Source organism: Podarcis erhardii (genome assembly GCF_964252035.2).
Source record: "Podarcis erhardii genome assembly, chromosome: 17".
Taxonomy (NCBI): Eukaryota; Metazoa; Chordata; class Lepidosauria; order Squamata; family Lacertidae; genus Podarcis; species Podarcis erhardii.
In genome coordinates this window covers 34,632,282-34,645,625 of record NC_138515.1, presented here as the reverse complement: position 1 = coordinate 34,645,625, position 13,344 = coordinate 34,632,282, and the positions used below count along the sequence as shown (strand labels likewise).

General features: G+C 42.4%; 2 protein-coding genes across 15 annotated transcripts in view; one reads left to right on the top strand and one right to left on the bottom strand.

The window, feature by feature from the left end:
• STYK1 (serine/threonine/tyrosine kinase 1) overlaps positions 1-5,264 on the bottom strand; it is a 26,932-nt gene extending 21,668 nt beyond the window's left edge. For 3 of the 8 annotated variants that reach the window (XM_081845355.1, XM_081845362.1, XM_081845361.1), the window contains exon 1: positions 3,882-4,036. The gene's annotated coding sequence lies outside the window, so the exon portion shown is untranslated. Of the gene's footprint in view, positions 1-1,782; positions 1,890-2,095; positions 2,235-3,881; positions 4,037-4,861 lie in introns of those variants that run through there. The other 5 variants (XM_081845358.1, XM_081845363.1, XM_081845356.1 and 2 more) reach the window with 5 other exon arrangements.
• Positions 1,988-13,344, top strand: SYCE3 (synaptonemal complex central element protein 3). 7 transcript variants are annotated; one of them, XM_081845690.1, is made up of 3 exons: positions 1,988-2,216; positions 11,511-11,619; positions 13,079-13,344. In XM_081845690.1, the coding sequence occupies exons 1-3, from the start codon at positions 2,025-2,027 to the stop codon at positions 13,246-13,248; spliced, it is 471 nt and encodes a 156-aa protein (XP_081701816.1). In that variant the 5' UTR covers positions 1,988-2,024; the 3' UTR covers positions 13,249-13,344. The 7 variants fall into 7 exon arrangements, with proteins under 7 accessions (XP_081701816.1, XP_081701820.1, XP_081701821.1 ...); XM_081845694.1 differs by lacking the exon at positions 1,988-2,216 and adding an exon at positions 5,697-5,721; XM_081845695.1 differs by lacking the exon at positions 1,988-2,216 and adding an exon at positions 5,954-5,978.

Here is a 13,344-nt window from a genome sequence, read left to right as displayed (position 1 = left end):
AAACGCCGACTCCCTCGGCCTGAAAGTGAGATGAGCGCCGCAACTCCATAGTTGCCTTTGACTGGACTTAAGCATCCAGGGGTCCTTTACCCCCCCCCACACACATACGGCACCTTTCCCCTGATGGGACTTACAGCGGCTTACAAATAAAAACAAGGATCACTAAAAACCATTAAAAAACAACTAAACATTAATGAATTACAACTGTTGTTTCGGTTTATAGACTTAGAAGCTCCTTCACAAGGACTTGGGTGGTTTTGTTTTTTGTTTTTACTTATATTATTGAGTAACTTTGGTTAAGTACTATGTAAACTGAAGGTGCTATATAAAATGAACTTCAAAAACGTGTAGACTGGACTGAGTTTGTTGTGCCCCTAATATCTTGCAGGCCCTCAGCACATTTCCAGACCCAATTCTAAAGGTCCTCCTATTTCCCCCCCTCCTTATTTAAAGTCTGTGAGATTGCACAATCCACATATTCATCAGAAGAGTCTCTTTGTTTCACATAACAGTACAAAAATAACTTCAGCACTATTTTTACAAGCATTTTTTAAAAAGTCAAATTTTAGCGCATCTTTTCTGAAGAAGCATTCAAAGTGGGTTCGCAACAACAACGAGTTCATGACAAAGAGTAATGTAGTTTTTTTAAAAAAGGACAGATCCTAGGATGACTGAAGCAAACCATATTGCCTAGAATGGTCCAGCTGTACCAGAATAATCTAAGATAAGCAGACACAAGCCATGCTTCTCCAATTGGGGGGGGGGGGGGATCAGATAAAAACACATGAAGTAAAAAGAAACATCACTGCAAATGATGTAGATAAAGGCAAATTCTGTACTATAAGCCTGATGTTAAGCTCTTTGTGCATCACAGACAAACACAACAGCCACCTGTGAACTACATGGTGACAAAAGCAGAGTTCATTGTTTCCATGCTGCACTGTTCCTAATATAGGAGTTACCATCTGCTTCTCCACCAAATATTTGTGCATGCAAGCTGCATCTACAGACACTGTACTGTATACTTTTGACGATTTGATATGTCCAGTTTAAAGATATATAAAATACATTATTCTTCATCAATCTAATGCCATTTCAACATAGAAAACAAATAATAAGATTAAACATTACTCTGACACTCCAAACTGATGCAAATGAAAACATTTAAAACAGGAATAATGATGACTTTTGCCATGTTTCCAAGTTATTAGGTATAAAATAAACAAATGGTATTCACAATCTAATCTGTAATCCGTCCATGGTTAACATTTGCATGCACACACACGCGCACACACACACACACACACACCTTCCCAAATGGTAAAAGAGATGAATTTATTGACAATTAAGAAGAATCTGTGATTGCATAAATGCATTAAAGAGAGCTGTGAACATTAATCACAGAAAAATGGAAGAAATTTCTAATCCTTAAAAAGTGGGATGTATAAACCTACCCATAAAGTAATCAAAGTAATGGTTTACAGTTCTATATTCAGAATAGTTTCAACGATTAAAGTAAATATTACCAAAAAAATATATTCTAAAGGGAAGTTTTAGAAAGTTATGCAATAGAATCAGAAGCATTCACCAAAAGACCTGTAGTCAATCCAGTTTACTAGTTTATTATTAATTAAAACTTCCACCATTTGCAAAGTGATCTGTTATATCTCAGGCCAGTTTCTGCTAACCTAGTTATCAGTATATGCGATACAATTAAGCAGTTCTATGAAGGAAAGCAATTTAGTGCTGATTTAGAGGTGATGTTTTCAAAAAAGCCCTTACCAAGGTAGGAGTTGCAATTGGCAGTAAGATATCTGAAAAGCTCTTATCTATGCACTGGCCCGGGTGCGTGCAACATTTGCACATCAATATTCTATTGCCCAAGTAGTCACAGCAACACTTCCTCATATTTTTATCTAGATACTATATAAACATTCTCCATTCACCAATGTCCCCTGAGCATGAACAGTGGACAGAACAAGGCTGTGTTGATCTCTTGGCTGAACTGCTATATATGTGCTTGAATGTTTGTTTTAAACGATGAAGGCTTGGATCTACACCAGAAGGACACTGACTACACCTTTAGCAAACTTACCTGTGCAGACAATAACTTTTCCATTCTGAATACTCTAATGCTTTTGTTTGAACATGCCCATCTATTGTGGATTAGGAGAAAATGTAACGCGGTTTCAAGAGCAGACCTTTACTCACAGCAGGTGAGTGCAAGAACTTCCTTCTCACCTTTTCATAGTTTGAAAAGTTGCCTACTCTAGGCTGCAACTCCAGGGCACAACCACATCTGTTTCTGTAGATGATGACAGCAGCAATTACTGTATTCTAAATCAACTGAGAAGAAAGCTAGCAGGTTAAGCACTAGGAATAATTCCCTAGATTATCTAAGCGGTTTGGCAATGGAAGAAGCTGCCCAATGAAGTGTTCCAATTTCCTTCAAGGGTTTCATGTAAAACCTGCTCAACATGCCTCTCTTATTTACTCCCTTCGAGGCTAATTCATTTTGCAACCACCGCTTGAAGCTATTCTTTCTCTCTCTTTCCCCGATACCAATACCAACACTTCAAATAATAGTCTGCAAGATTGAGAAAACAGAAACCACACAGCAAAACTTTGAAGGTATTACAAAGCTTGTCAGAATTCATCAACATCTTGAAAACTGGAACAAATTGTTGATTATGTGTCATTAACCTGGCAACTACTCCTTTCCCCCGTCCCGCCAATGCAGGATTTTCTGATATCTCTAACCTGCTGCCTCATAGCCTGTCCAAGGCTATGATTACTGAGTTGGTCCAGAAGTTCTCTGCTGGTTATACATGCCTTTCTGACTCATTACTCTTCATTACTCATTCATTTCTTTTGAACTCTGTCCTCGAATGGGATCATGCTATTTTATTTGTATCATAGGTTATGCATTGGTTAAGCCAGTATTTCAGGTTCCTGTCAACACACACAATTAGGAAAAAAGTACTGTATTTTTCACTCTATAAGATGCACCAGACCACAAGGCGCACCTAGTTTTTGGAGGAGGAAAACAAAACAAAAAAATATTCTGAATCTCAGAAGCTAGAACAACAAGTGGGATCGCTGCGCAGTGAAAGCAGCAATCCCTCTTGCTGTTCTGGCTTCTGGGATAGCTGCGCAGCCTGCATTCGCTCCATAAGACGCACACACATTTCCCCTTACTTTTTAGGATGGAAAAAGTGAGTCTTATAGAGCAAAAAATACGGTATATATGACAGAGCAGTCTCTCTTATTCTGGGGGAGTCAGAAGTTTCTCAATTACAAAAGATAAGCCTGGCAGAAACATGGGATGATAGCAAAGGCTGCTTGGTCTTTTCTAGTCTCCCAGGATACAACTGCACTCTGCAAAGAAAACATGGGCCCCCCAGCTCCATGTTTCCTTTGGAATGTTAATATAGGGGAGGCATTTGCAAAAGAGAATCAGAAGGTAGAGTTACTTAAATCTGTTTACTCTGCCTGAGCATTCTTCCTGTCATATGTCCTGGTCATTTTTTATTTAATAAACAGAGATAGTAAGAAATCTGGTTCTGGGTGAAACCAATTGGTGCAGAGTGAAGTGAAATGGAATTAACAAACAAGAACTGGTCCCTCATGCAAACTGATTCCCTTTCATTTTGTGACATTCTGGTTTAGAATCATGTTCAAATACTTGACATAAATCCACAATCTACCCCCAACAGGCCCAAAGAACGTTTTATACCAAATTTATTCTTTCTGATGAGAAAAGGTCTCATTGGAGAGGCTGAGCACAAAGGATGGTTAGAGGCAGCCCAGCCTTCCTCTGAAGCAACACTCCGTCCCAGTACCCCCTTCACACATCTCTGATAAAGTTTCTCAGTCCTTACCACAAATCCTATTCTTCTTATATTTGGAATCCTAAGGGCTCCCTACACAACGTTGTCAGTCGGCACATCCCTTCTTCACTCATCACCGCAGAGCACGATCCCAGAACAAAGAGTCTTTCTCGATCCTGACTTAAAGATTCTTGTTCCACCGCAATGCTAGAAGTCATTTCCTCAGCCACATCGATTAGCATATCATACCCCTATGAACAGGTTATGCAGGTGTGCAGCAACATATTTGCTCAGCTACGTAGTTACGAGGAGGCAGTGGCTGCTTTGCAGAAGGAAATGGTGCTCTCTGCTGTATGTAGCACGCAGCGTCTTTCACTGTCAATAACCATGTGAGAAATTTCCCAGTCAACAATGTGGAAGACAGGCTTCACTCACACATTACTTTAAGCCAGCAAGCTTACAATGGAAAAGACATGCCACAGAAGGGACGAGGAGGGAGGTAAAAAACCAGGCAGCTCACGCAGCAGTTATCAAAGCTTCAAATTGTTAGGAATCTGTGGTGTAAGACACCCTGAATTCTGGATTAAGTTAGTGTTAGAACTGAATTAAAGTTGGAATGCTAGAACCAGGAAATAAGCAGATTCCTGCATTTTTACAATAGACGCAAGTGGTATGATAAGCCTCTGTTTCCAACTTTGCGGGTGTGAGGAATTCTACTTTTTGAAATGCGGCAACCCTACTCCCTCCCTCCCTCAGGGGCTAAAAGCCAAGGGTTTAGTCTAACAGGCTAGAGTTTAGAATGGCAATTAGGAGTTAAGGAACAGTTACTAAGCAGTGGGCTGGAGAGAAAGTAAAAAAAGCAGAATGTCTGTTTTGAATCCAATGCTGTGGCTATGGGAGAGGCCAGTACCTCTTGGAAAGTAATGCTGGAGAGCCCTCCATTGGATTGCATATATGTGTAAATAAACCACGTTATCATAAAGACACCACGGATTCCACTGTGCCTCATTATTCCCAAAGGAAACAGATACCCTGCTAAGTGTGCTTAGTATCCCTTGATTCTCACACTGCTGCAGAGACTGGGTTGGCATGTAACAATATTATTATAGTTGATGAACGCAAGGAACAGAAACAGTTGGCGGAGAGGAGGCGCTCGAAGGGCTATGGTGGTCTTGCTTCCCAGGTTTCTTCCTCTGCTGCAGATTGATGGAATGGTTGCCCCCAGATTACATCTGATGGAGGAGCGTTCCTTCTCATGGAAAGCAATCTAACTCTTTCAGCTACTGTGCAACACAATGCCACACACCCGTTTCAAAATTTAAAAAAGAGTTGCAAATGACCTGTGAATCTGCTGGCCCCCTGAAGTCCCCAGGGTGCTGCCATGAGTGCCTGCCGGGCTAGTTGCTCGCCTCTCCCCCAAATTACCATTGTTGTTGTTGTTGTTTAGTCATTTAGTCAGGTCTGCCTCTTTGTGACCCCCTGGACCAGAGCACGCCAGGCACTCCTGTCTTCCACTGCCTCCCTCATGCTGGTAGCTTCAAGAACACTGTCCCACCATCTCGTCCTCTGTCATCCCCTTCTCCTTGTGCCCTCCATCTTTCCCAACATCAGGGTCTTTTCCAGGGAGTCTGCTCTTCTCATGAGGTGGCCAAAGTCTTGGAGCCTCAGCTTCAGGATCTGTCCTTCCAGTGAGCACTCAGGGCTGATTTCCTTAAGAATGGAGAGGTTTGATCTTCTTGCAGTCCATGGGACTCTCAAGCGTCTCCTCCAGCACCAGAATTCAAAAGCATCAATTCTTTGGCGATCAGCCTTCTTTATGGTCCAGCTCTCACTTCCATAGATCACTACTGGGAAAACCAGAGCTTTTACTATATGGACCTTTGTTGGCAAGGTGATGTCTCTGCTTTTTAAGATGCTGTCTAGGTTTGCCATCGCCTTTCTCCCAAGAAGCAGGCGTCTTTTAATTTCATGACTGCTGTCACCATCTGCGGTGATCATGGAGCCCAATAAAGTAAAATCTCTCACTGCCTCCATTTCTTCCCCTTCTGTTTGCCAGGAGGTGATGGGACCAGTGGCCATGATCTTCGTTTTTTTGATGTTGAGCTTCAGACCATATTTTGCGCTCTCCTCTTTCACCCTCATTAAAAGGTTCTTTAATCCCTCCTCACTTTCTGCCATCAAGGTTGTGTCATCTGCATATCTGAGGTGGTCATTTCTTCCGGTGATCTTAATTCCGGCTTGGGATTCATCCAGCCCAGGATTTCGCATGATGAATTCTGCATATCAGTTAAATAAGCAGGGAGACAATATACAGCCTTGCCATACTCCTTTCCCAATTTTGCTTGCATAGCCATACTCAAAATACTTCTATTTTCTATTTCTAAAGGTTCTCTAATCCCTCCTCACTTTCTGCCATCAAGGCTGTGTCATCTGCATATCTGAGGTTGTTGATATATATATATATATATATATATATATACAGTGGTACCTCGCAAGACGAATGCCTCGCAAGACGAAAAACGCGCAAGACGAAAGAGTTTTCCGTTTTTTGAGTCGTTCCGCAAGACGAATTTCCCTATGGGCTTGCTTCGCAAGATGAAACGTCTTGCGAGTTCTTGGGAGTTTGTTTCCTTTTTCTTAAAGCCGCTAAACCGCTAATAGTGCTAATCCGCTAAGCCGTCAAGCCGTTAATAACCACTAAGCCGCTAAGCCGTTAATAGCCGCTAAGCCGTTAATAGCCGCTAAGCCGCTAAGCCGTTAATAGCCGCTAAGCCGCTAAGCTGTTAATAGCCGCTAAGCCGCTAAGCCGTTAATAGCCGCTAAGCCGCTAAGCCGTTAATAGCCGCTAAGCCGCTAAGCCGTTAATAGCCGCTAAGCCGCTAAGCTGTTAATAGCCGTGCTCCGCAAGGCGAAAAAACCGCAAGACAAAGAGACTCGCGGAACGGATTCTTTTCGTCTTGCGAGGCACCACTGTATATATATATATTTAAAAGACCATATTCAAAGGCCTCCGGCTTCCCGCAGCTCCTTGCTAGGCCTTTGCTGCCCCCGCCCACCTCCATTCTAGGCCTTGGGATTGGCTGGAAGGGAGGAGAAGGGCCAGTGGCGGCTGAGCTGTGCCCAGGTTTGTGGAGCTGCCTGCGGAAGGGGAAGGTAGGAAAGTGGGGGGATGCGGCCTTTGGGGGCGGATGAAGGGAGAGAGGAAAAGGGGCTGCGTGGGGCCGGGGCCTTGGGGAAAGAAAGAGGGCCATCGAAAGAAGGAAAGGGCCTTCACCTATTGTGAAGTAGGGGGAAATGGGACGGGTTACGCATTTCCATCTCCCAGGACGCTGGGGCTGCGCTTTGCCACCAAAACACCCTTTTTCCCCTATTAATTGATCAATTAATTACATTTTTATACCGCCCTTTTCCCGAAGATCCCAGGCCGGTGGGCAACAGGAAAGTACAAAAAGAGAATACAAAATAAAAATGAAGGAAATACTGCCCCCCCCTCCACAGCTTGGTCAGTTAGCGCAAGGCCTGGATGAAGAGAAACTGAAAGAGATGTGAGTGAAGGGCCCCGGCGAGTCTCCCTGGGGAGAGCAGCCCGCAAACAGGGGGCCACCACAGAAAAGGCCTGGCTTTGTGCTGCTGGCCTCTGGGGATGGAGGCCTGGCCAAATGTGAGGGGACATCAAATATAAGACGCTTCCCAGGCTCCCCTCTCCACTTCTCTGTCTCTATAAATTTTATTTTTCATTTTAATAATGGTAATAAGGTATGCTGAGGAGGGAAAGCACTACCACAGGGATAAGGCCTGGCTGCTCCTGACCAGGCCCAGCTGCCCCCAACAATGTATTTCCTCTGCAAAATAAAAAAATTCCTTCCAGTAGCACCTTAAAGACCAACTGAGTTAGTTCTAGGTATGAGCTTTCGTGTGCATGCACACTTCTTCAGATACCTTCAGAAGTCAGAAGTGTGCATGCACACGAAAGCTCATACCTAGAACTAACTCAGTTGGTCTTTAAGGTGCTACTGGAAGGAATTTTTTTATTTTGTTTTGACCATGGCAGACCAACACGGCTACCTATCTGTAACTTTCCTCTACAAGAAGCAGTGTAAAACACTTTTTTGGCTTTTTTTTGAATCAAGTGGTGTATAATTTTTAATGGAAATAAAGTATCGGGGGGGGGGGAGAGAAAAACTAAGAGACAATGACAATAGAGATTTTAAAAAAGATTGGGAACCGTTTATGCTGCATTTACAGAAACGCCGTAAAGAATTGGACTCATTAGTAGGGTTTGAGTAAACACTTGCAACTAAGAAAAGGTTAAGAAACAACAACTTGGAAATTAAGCAGAAGTAGCAAATATTCAAAGAACCGGAAGGGGAAGTTGAGAGAAGTCATGGGGGGGGGGAATATTTGGATTCTTTGATTATTTTTCTTTTATATGATAAATGTATGGAAGAATAAGTGGAATATTAAATTGTAAAGCTAATATACCTCCATCTCCCCTGGCTAGTCTTTCAATAATAATAATTACCATTATCTGAATTTATATCATCATCAAGGGTATTTGTATGCCACTTGCCCGCAGAATTGTGCTCAAAGTGGAGTACAACATGCCAGATGAACAGCATGAAATATAACTGTCAGGGGCTCAGGAGCAGAGGCACAGGGAAGATGGGAGATGGAGAGCGAGGGCGAGGAATCAGAGGGCAGTGTAGGAGGGGACAGTGGTCCGAGGGATTCCATAAGCCTCTCCAGCGAATCGGAAGATTCACAGAAGGGGGCGCCAGTGGCCAGGGGTAGGGGGGTCCCAAGGGGAACGCCCCAGGAGCAAGGGGGGAGCAGGGACTCCCAGAGTAGTAGTTGGAGATCAGGACCAGCTTCCCCACCAGAGCAGAGTGGGGGGGAAGGGTCCCAGGCATCGGGACCAGTACTTTCCCCACCAGGGAGAGAAGACGAGGCAGAGCTGACCACGCCTTCCTCGGAGAGTCGTACAACGGAGGGGAGGTCAGATCCGGCCAGTGTCACGGAAGAGGGAAGCAGTGATAGAAGCAGTGTAACGGTTAGGAGAAAGGTCACTGGGTTGGCGCGAGAAGCAAGTTCAAATGTACAGGAGCGCGGGACAGCAGAGAGTGAGGATTGGGAACCGGGTCCTAAAGCACGCCGGAGGCAAGGGGAGGAGCTAAGCGACTCAGCGTCGGAAGAGTCCAGGAAGGGCAATGCTCCAGAGGGCAGGAGGACCCAGAGGAGGAGAGAGCAGCGCAGAAGGTGGAGCAGGGCTAGGATCTTAAACTGGTGCGGAAGGGGAAGTGATTCAGATAGGACTTCGCCGATCTAGAGTCTAGACGTAGGGTTGCACGGTCTGGCTTTAAAATGGAAACTATACTTCAATAAAGACTTTTGTACATAATATCAGCCTGGCGTTGGTCCTCTGTGAGCTGGGACCTAGAGGCAGCCCTGACAATAACAATTCAAAAATAATAGGATGAAGACGTAAAAATAATCAGCATCGCTGGACCAATTCAGAAGTGTAATTATGGGATGGGATGAAGGGCAGGAGTGCAGAAAGGGGCTTAAGGAGAGAACGGATGGTAGTTTTACCAGATGCAATACTGACAGTACAAAACTGAAGACAACGAAAATTGGCTGTTGGGAAGCCCTTTTTAGAGTGTTCAAAGCACTCCACAATTTCCCCAGTCCTTAAAAAAAAATCCTGTAGGGCAAGGATATTTATCCCTGTATTATAGATGCAGGAGATGAAGTGGAAAATGGCATATCCAAAGTCACATAGCGAGTTCAGAGCTGAAGTTCAAGCCATGGACTCCTTGAACGATCGCTCAGTTTCTGAAACCTATGCTCTCCAACTGAGATACAAGACACAGCTATATTTATTATGTTATTTCAAATATTCATATCTTGCCCTTTCACAATATTAAACATGTTAAGTTGTGGGTGAACATATCAGACGACACAGCGATTCTTCAAACAGCTCTTGTTTATTCAGAGGCCAGAACAGAACTGAACTGAAGGGTTCAGCCAGCCTGCTTATATAGAGCTCCACTACAATGTAACTGTAACAACTTTCTAAAACTATCCAATCACTGAACGTCACTTTCGATCCCTTATTTGCATAACTATCTACAGTGTGGCCCATGGTGAGAACTTCAGTACATAACAAAAAAAATCAATCCTATGGTTTTAAAGATGGGATCATTCAGGTTTTTTGTAGAGTATTGTGAATGTGTTCGGTAATATGGTTCCCTCTCTGGTCATCTTTCCTGGAACTGTTTCCAAAAGGAAAGTTTTCTCTAGAACCCGCTGTTCTTGCAGAGATCCCTTATGAAATCCGTACATTAGAGCTTTTATGAGGAACCTTTTGAATCTACCATGAAACTTTCAGCTTTTCAGCTTTTGTTTTGGATGGCCATAATTCCCTGGCCCTAATCCAACAATGGCTTTCTGCCACCTTTCTCTCTCTGCCTGATGCAGGCACTATTTATGGCAAAATTTCACTTCCACAAGCATAGTATAAAACAAAAACAGTTTGATATCTGGAGTTTCTGAAGTTAAGCATTTAAATTATTGTCAGCATCATCTTCTTCAAAGTGATTTAGCGTCTATCTTTTTCAGCCCTGATAGATGAATTTATTGTTTAAACTAGGGTACGTAACTGGTATTGTAGCCAAAAATTCAAGTATGCACTTAAAATATATTCTCTTTGGCACTTGGGGACTACTTACTAGGGCTTGTTTGTTTGCTTGTGACTAATATACTTATTTGATTTTATTCTACATTTACTGTGGTAATTGAGGTTTTCTTTTCCCATGTGCCCACTATTGCACAGCTGTCAAGAGGTATAATTTTGCAATCTGAAGTGTTAGAAGTTAAGTATTTCAATCTTTACTTTGACACATAAGAAGTGCTCTGATTTTCAGAAGTACTGAATTAATCATTTAAGTTCATTTTCTCTAAACATACTTGCAGCTCCCCCCCTGCAAGTATTCAATATTTTATATCCATTTATCCAAAATTCATTGGGGTGTTTTGCAGTCTTTGGGGGGGGGGAAGGGTGAAAATTACAATTTTCCGATCTTGGTCCAGTTGTATAAAGTGTTTACTCAGTCACAACAACAATGGGAAGGATCCTGCAGGCTTGTTGTACACATTACTGTACTCTGGCTTCTGCAGGGGGGTGGAACTATTGGGCCCAATCCATAGATCAGCTCCATTTAGTTCCTCCTCACCCTCAACTCTTTTGATGTGCAATGTTCATTATAAGAACTTGTCACTTTTAAGAACAAAAGATGAGCTCATCTGGTCTGAGACCCCTGGGTATAGAGTGGTATATAAATAATAAATAATAATAATAATAATAATAATAATAATAATAATAATAATAATGGCATCCTGTTATCAGCCACTGAGAACTGGTGCGTGAGTTTGCTTGTTTTCCTACTCCCTGTTGATGTCTGTGGGCTGGGACTGTCTACTTACTGTTCTTACTGGCCTTAACTTACAGAAAGCTGTTCTGGGACACTTTGCCTGAAGATCAGGGTAGAAATGCTTAAAATATACAAAACGTGCTCTTCTATACCATGCAGTTATTAAAAGAGTGTAAGAACATTCTGTGTGCTTTAAACTTCGGTTTCACAAAGTTGTAGTGCCACTCATCACTTCCTTCTTCCCTGTTAGATGGCCAAATGTGAACCCTGTGAAAGAAATTACGACAACATGGTAAAAATGCTTGAGGATCTGAACAGGGATTTAGAGAAGCTCCTGGAAGACATGGAAAAACTATCAGGTGTGGTACTATTCCTGCAGAGGATTTATTTGTTGCTAATTATATCCCCCTGAGCCACCAAGGGAGAAATTAGTGTGCAGATTACAATGCTCATCCAGGATCCATTAAATCTGATGTGAGGGTCTGATGCTCATCCACATCTGAGTATAACTAATCAATACATGCAATTAAGAGCTGAATAAGTTCTGTATTGTCAGGACAGGAACATGCTAAACTGCTTGGGCATATATCCGTAGAAACTGTAGGTTACTTATACAGTTGTTACTGTATAAGTACTATTCATTAGAAAAATTGCTAATTTAAGCACCTTGTTTTTACAGTATCCTGTCAAATATGACAAGAAAGATTTTCCTGGTAGAATATAATGAATTAGAGCTAAATTACACATTGATTTTTGTGAACATAGATTTGAACCTGCAGGGAGAACAGCAGTGTGAGGGTGGGTTTCAAACATGGAACTGGGTGGAGAGAGGATTTAAATCTTACTCTTCTCTTCTCTCAGGTTACTTTCTAAAGAGGTTTTTCAGTTCAAGGACAGGTTGTCAAACTACTATAGACTTCAAATGGAATCTTTTTTTTAAAAAAAAAACCTGGAATCTTTGTAGAGAGGATTGCAATAGCACAAAGAAAGTCAAATACTGATCGAGCCTGTTGGATAATTAAACAATGCCTCAGAACTTAATCTAGGTTTTGATGTGAGACAATATTTGCAGGAGTTCTATTACAAATTCATTCAAACATTTCCACTAATTAGTACATACTTTTAAAAAAAACCTATTCTCAGCCAGATTGGATAAAAACGGCAAGCTAGCTGTCATAAATAGCATTAGGTTGTTCTGCCACCATGGTCTAGTTAACTTGAAAAATAACATTTAAATTACTGAATGTGCCCTATAACAGCGATTCTCAAACTTGGCTGAGATGGGTAGGGGTAGGGGTGATGAAAAGTGTGTGTTGTGGGGGGTGAAGATCATAATGCAAATAGAGCCAGCCTCCCGCCATCTGGGAGGATCTTCATTAATCTATATTTTTTTGTGGGCAGGGGGAAGGACAGCTGCTCCGCTTTTGCTATCATTGCAGTCTGATTTGGGAAAACTCGCCGATTTGTTTTAATAATTCCCTGTGCACATTTTGGTGGGTGGGTGGGAGATATTCTATTGCTTTTCTAATGCAAGTGTTGGATAAGTGGCCCCACCCCACAGATCTGTACACCCAGAAGCAGGATGTCACTCTTCCCTGAGGGTCAATGATGTTGCGGAAAGCTGTCAATGAGTAAACTAGTTAGTTATTGCAGCGAGTGCAGCACTGGTTTGAAACTTAAAGTGTATTTGAAGAGGTATTTGGTCTCAGAGCTGGCAACTCTTCCGTTTTGTTATCAGTTTCATCTTTTTCCCCTCATCCATGCCACTGCAACAAATCTCATCAAATTAGTGACTCTGGATTTTGCACTCTGTCCCAGTGCAGGCCACATGGATGGCTTATGATATGGTGGTGATGCGTGCTAACCCAGACTTGGCCAACTCTATGAGACGACTGGAAGATGCTTTTCTCACCTGTAAGGAAGAAATGGAGAAGAACTGGCAAGAAATGTTGAAGGAAACTAAGGGTGCTGAACAAAAGCAAGAATGAGTGGCTTCTAAACTCCTGGTGGAAATAGAAGCCTTGGAAGAGTTGATCTTGACCAATCACTTGGTTCAGTGGTTATTTTAAAATTCATTTTAAAGA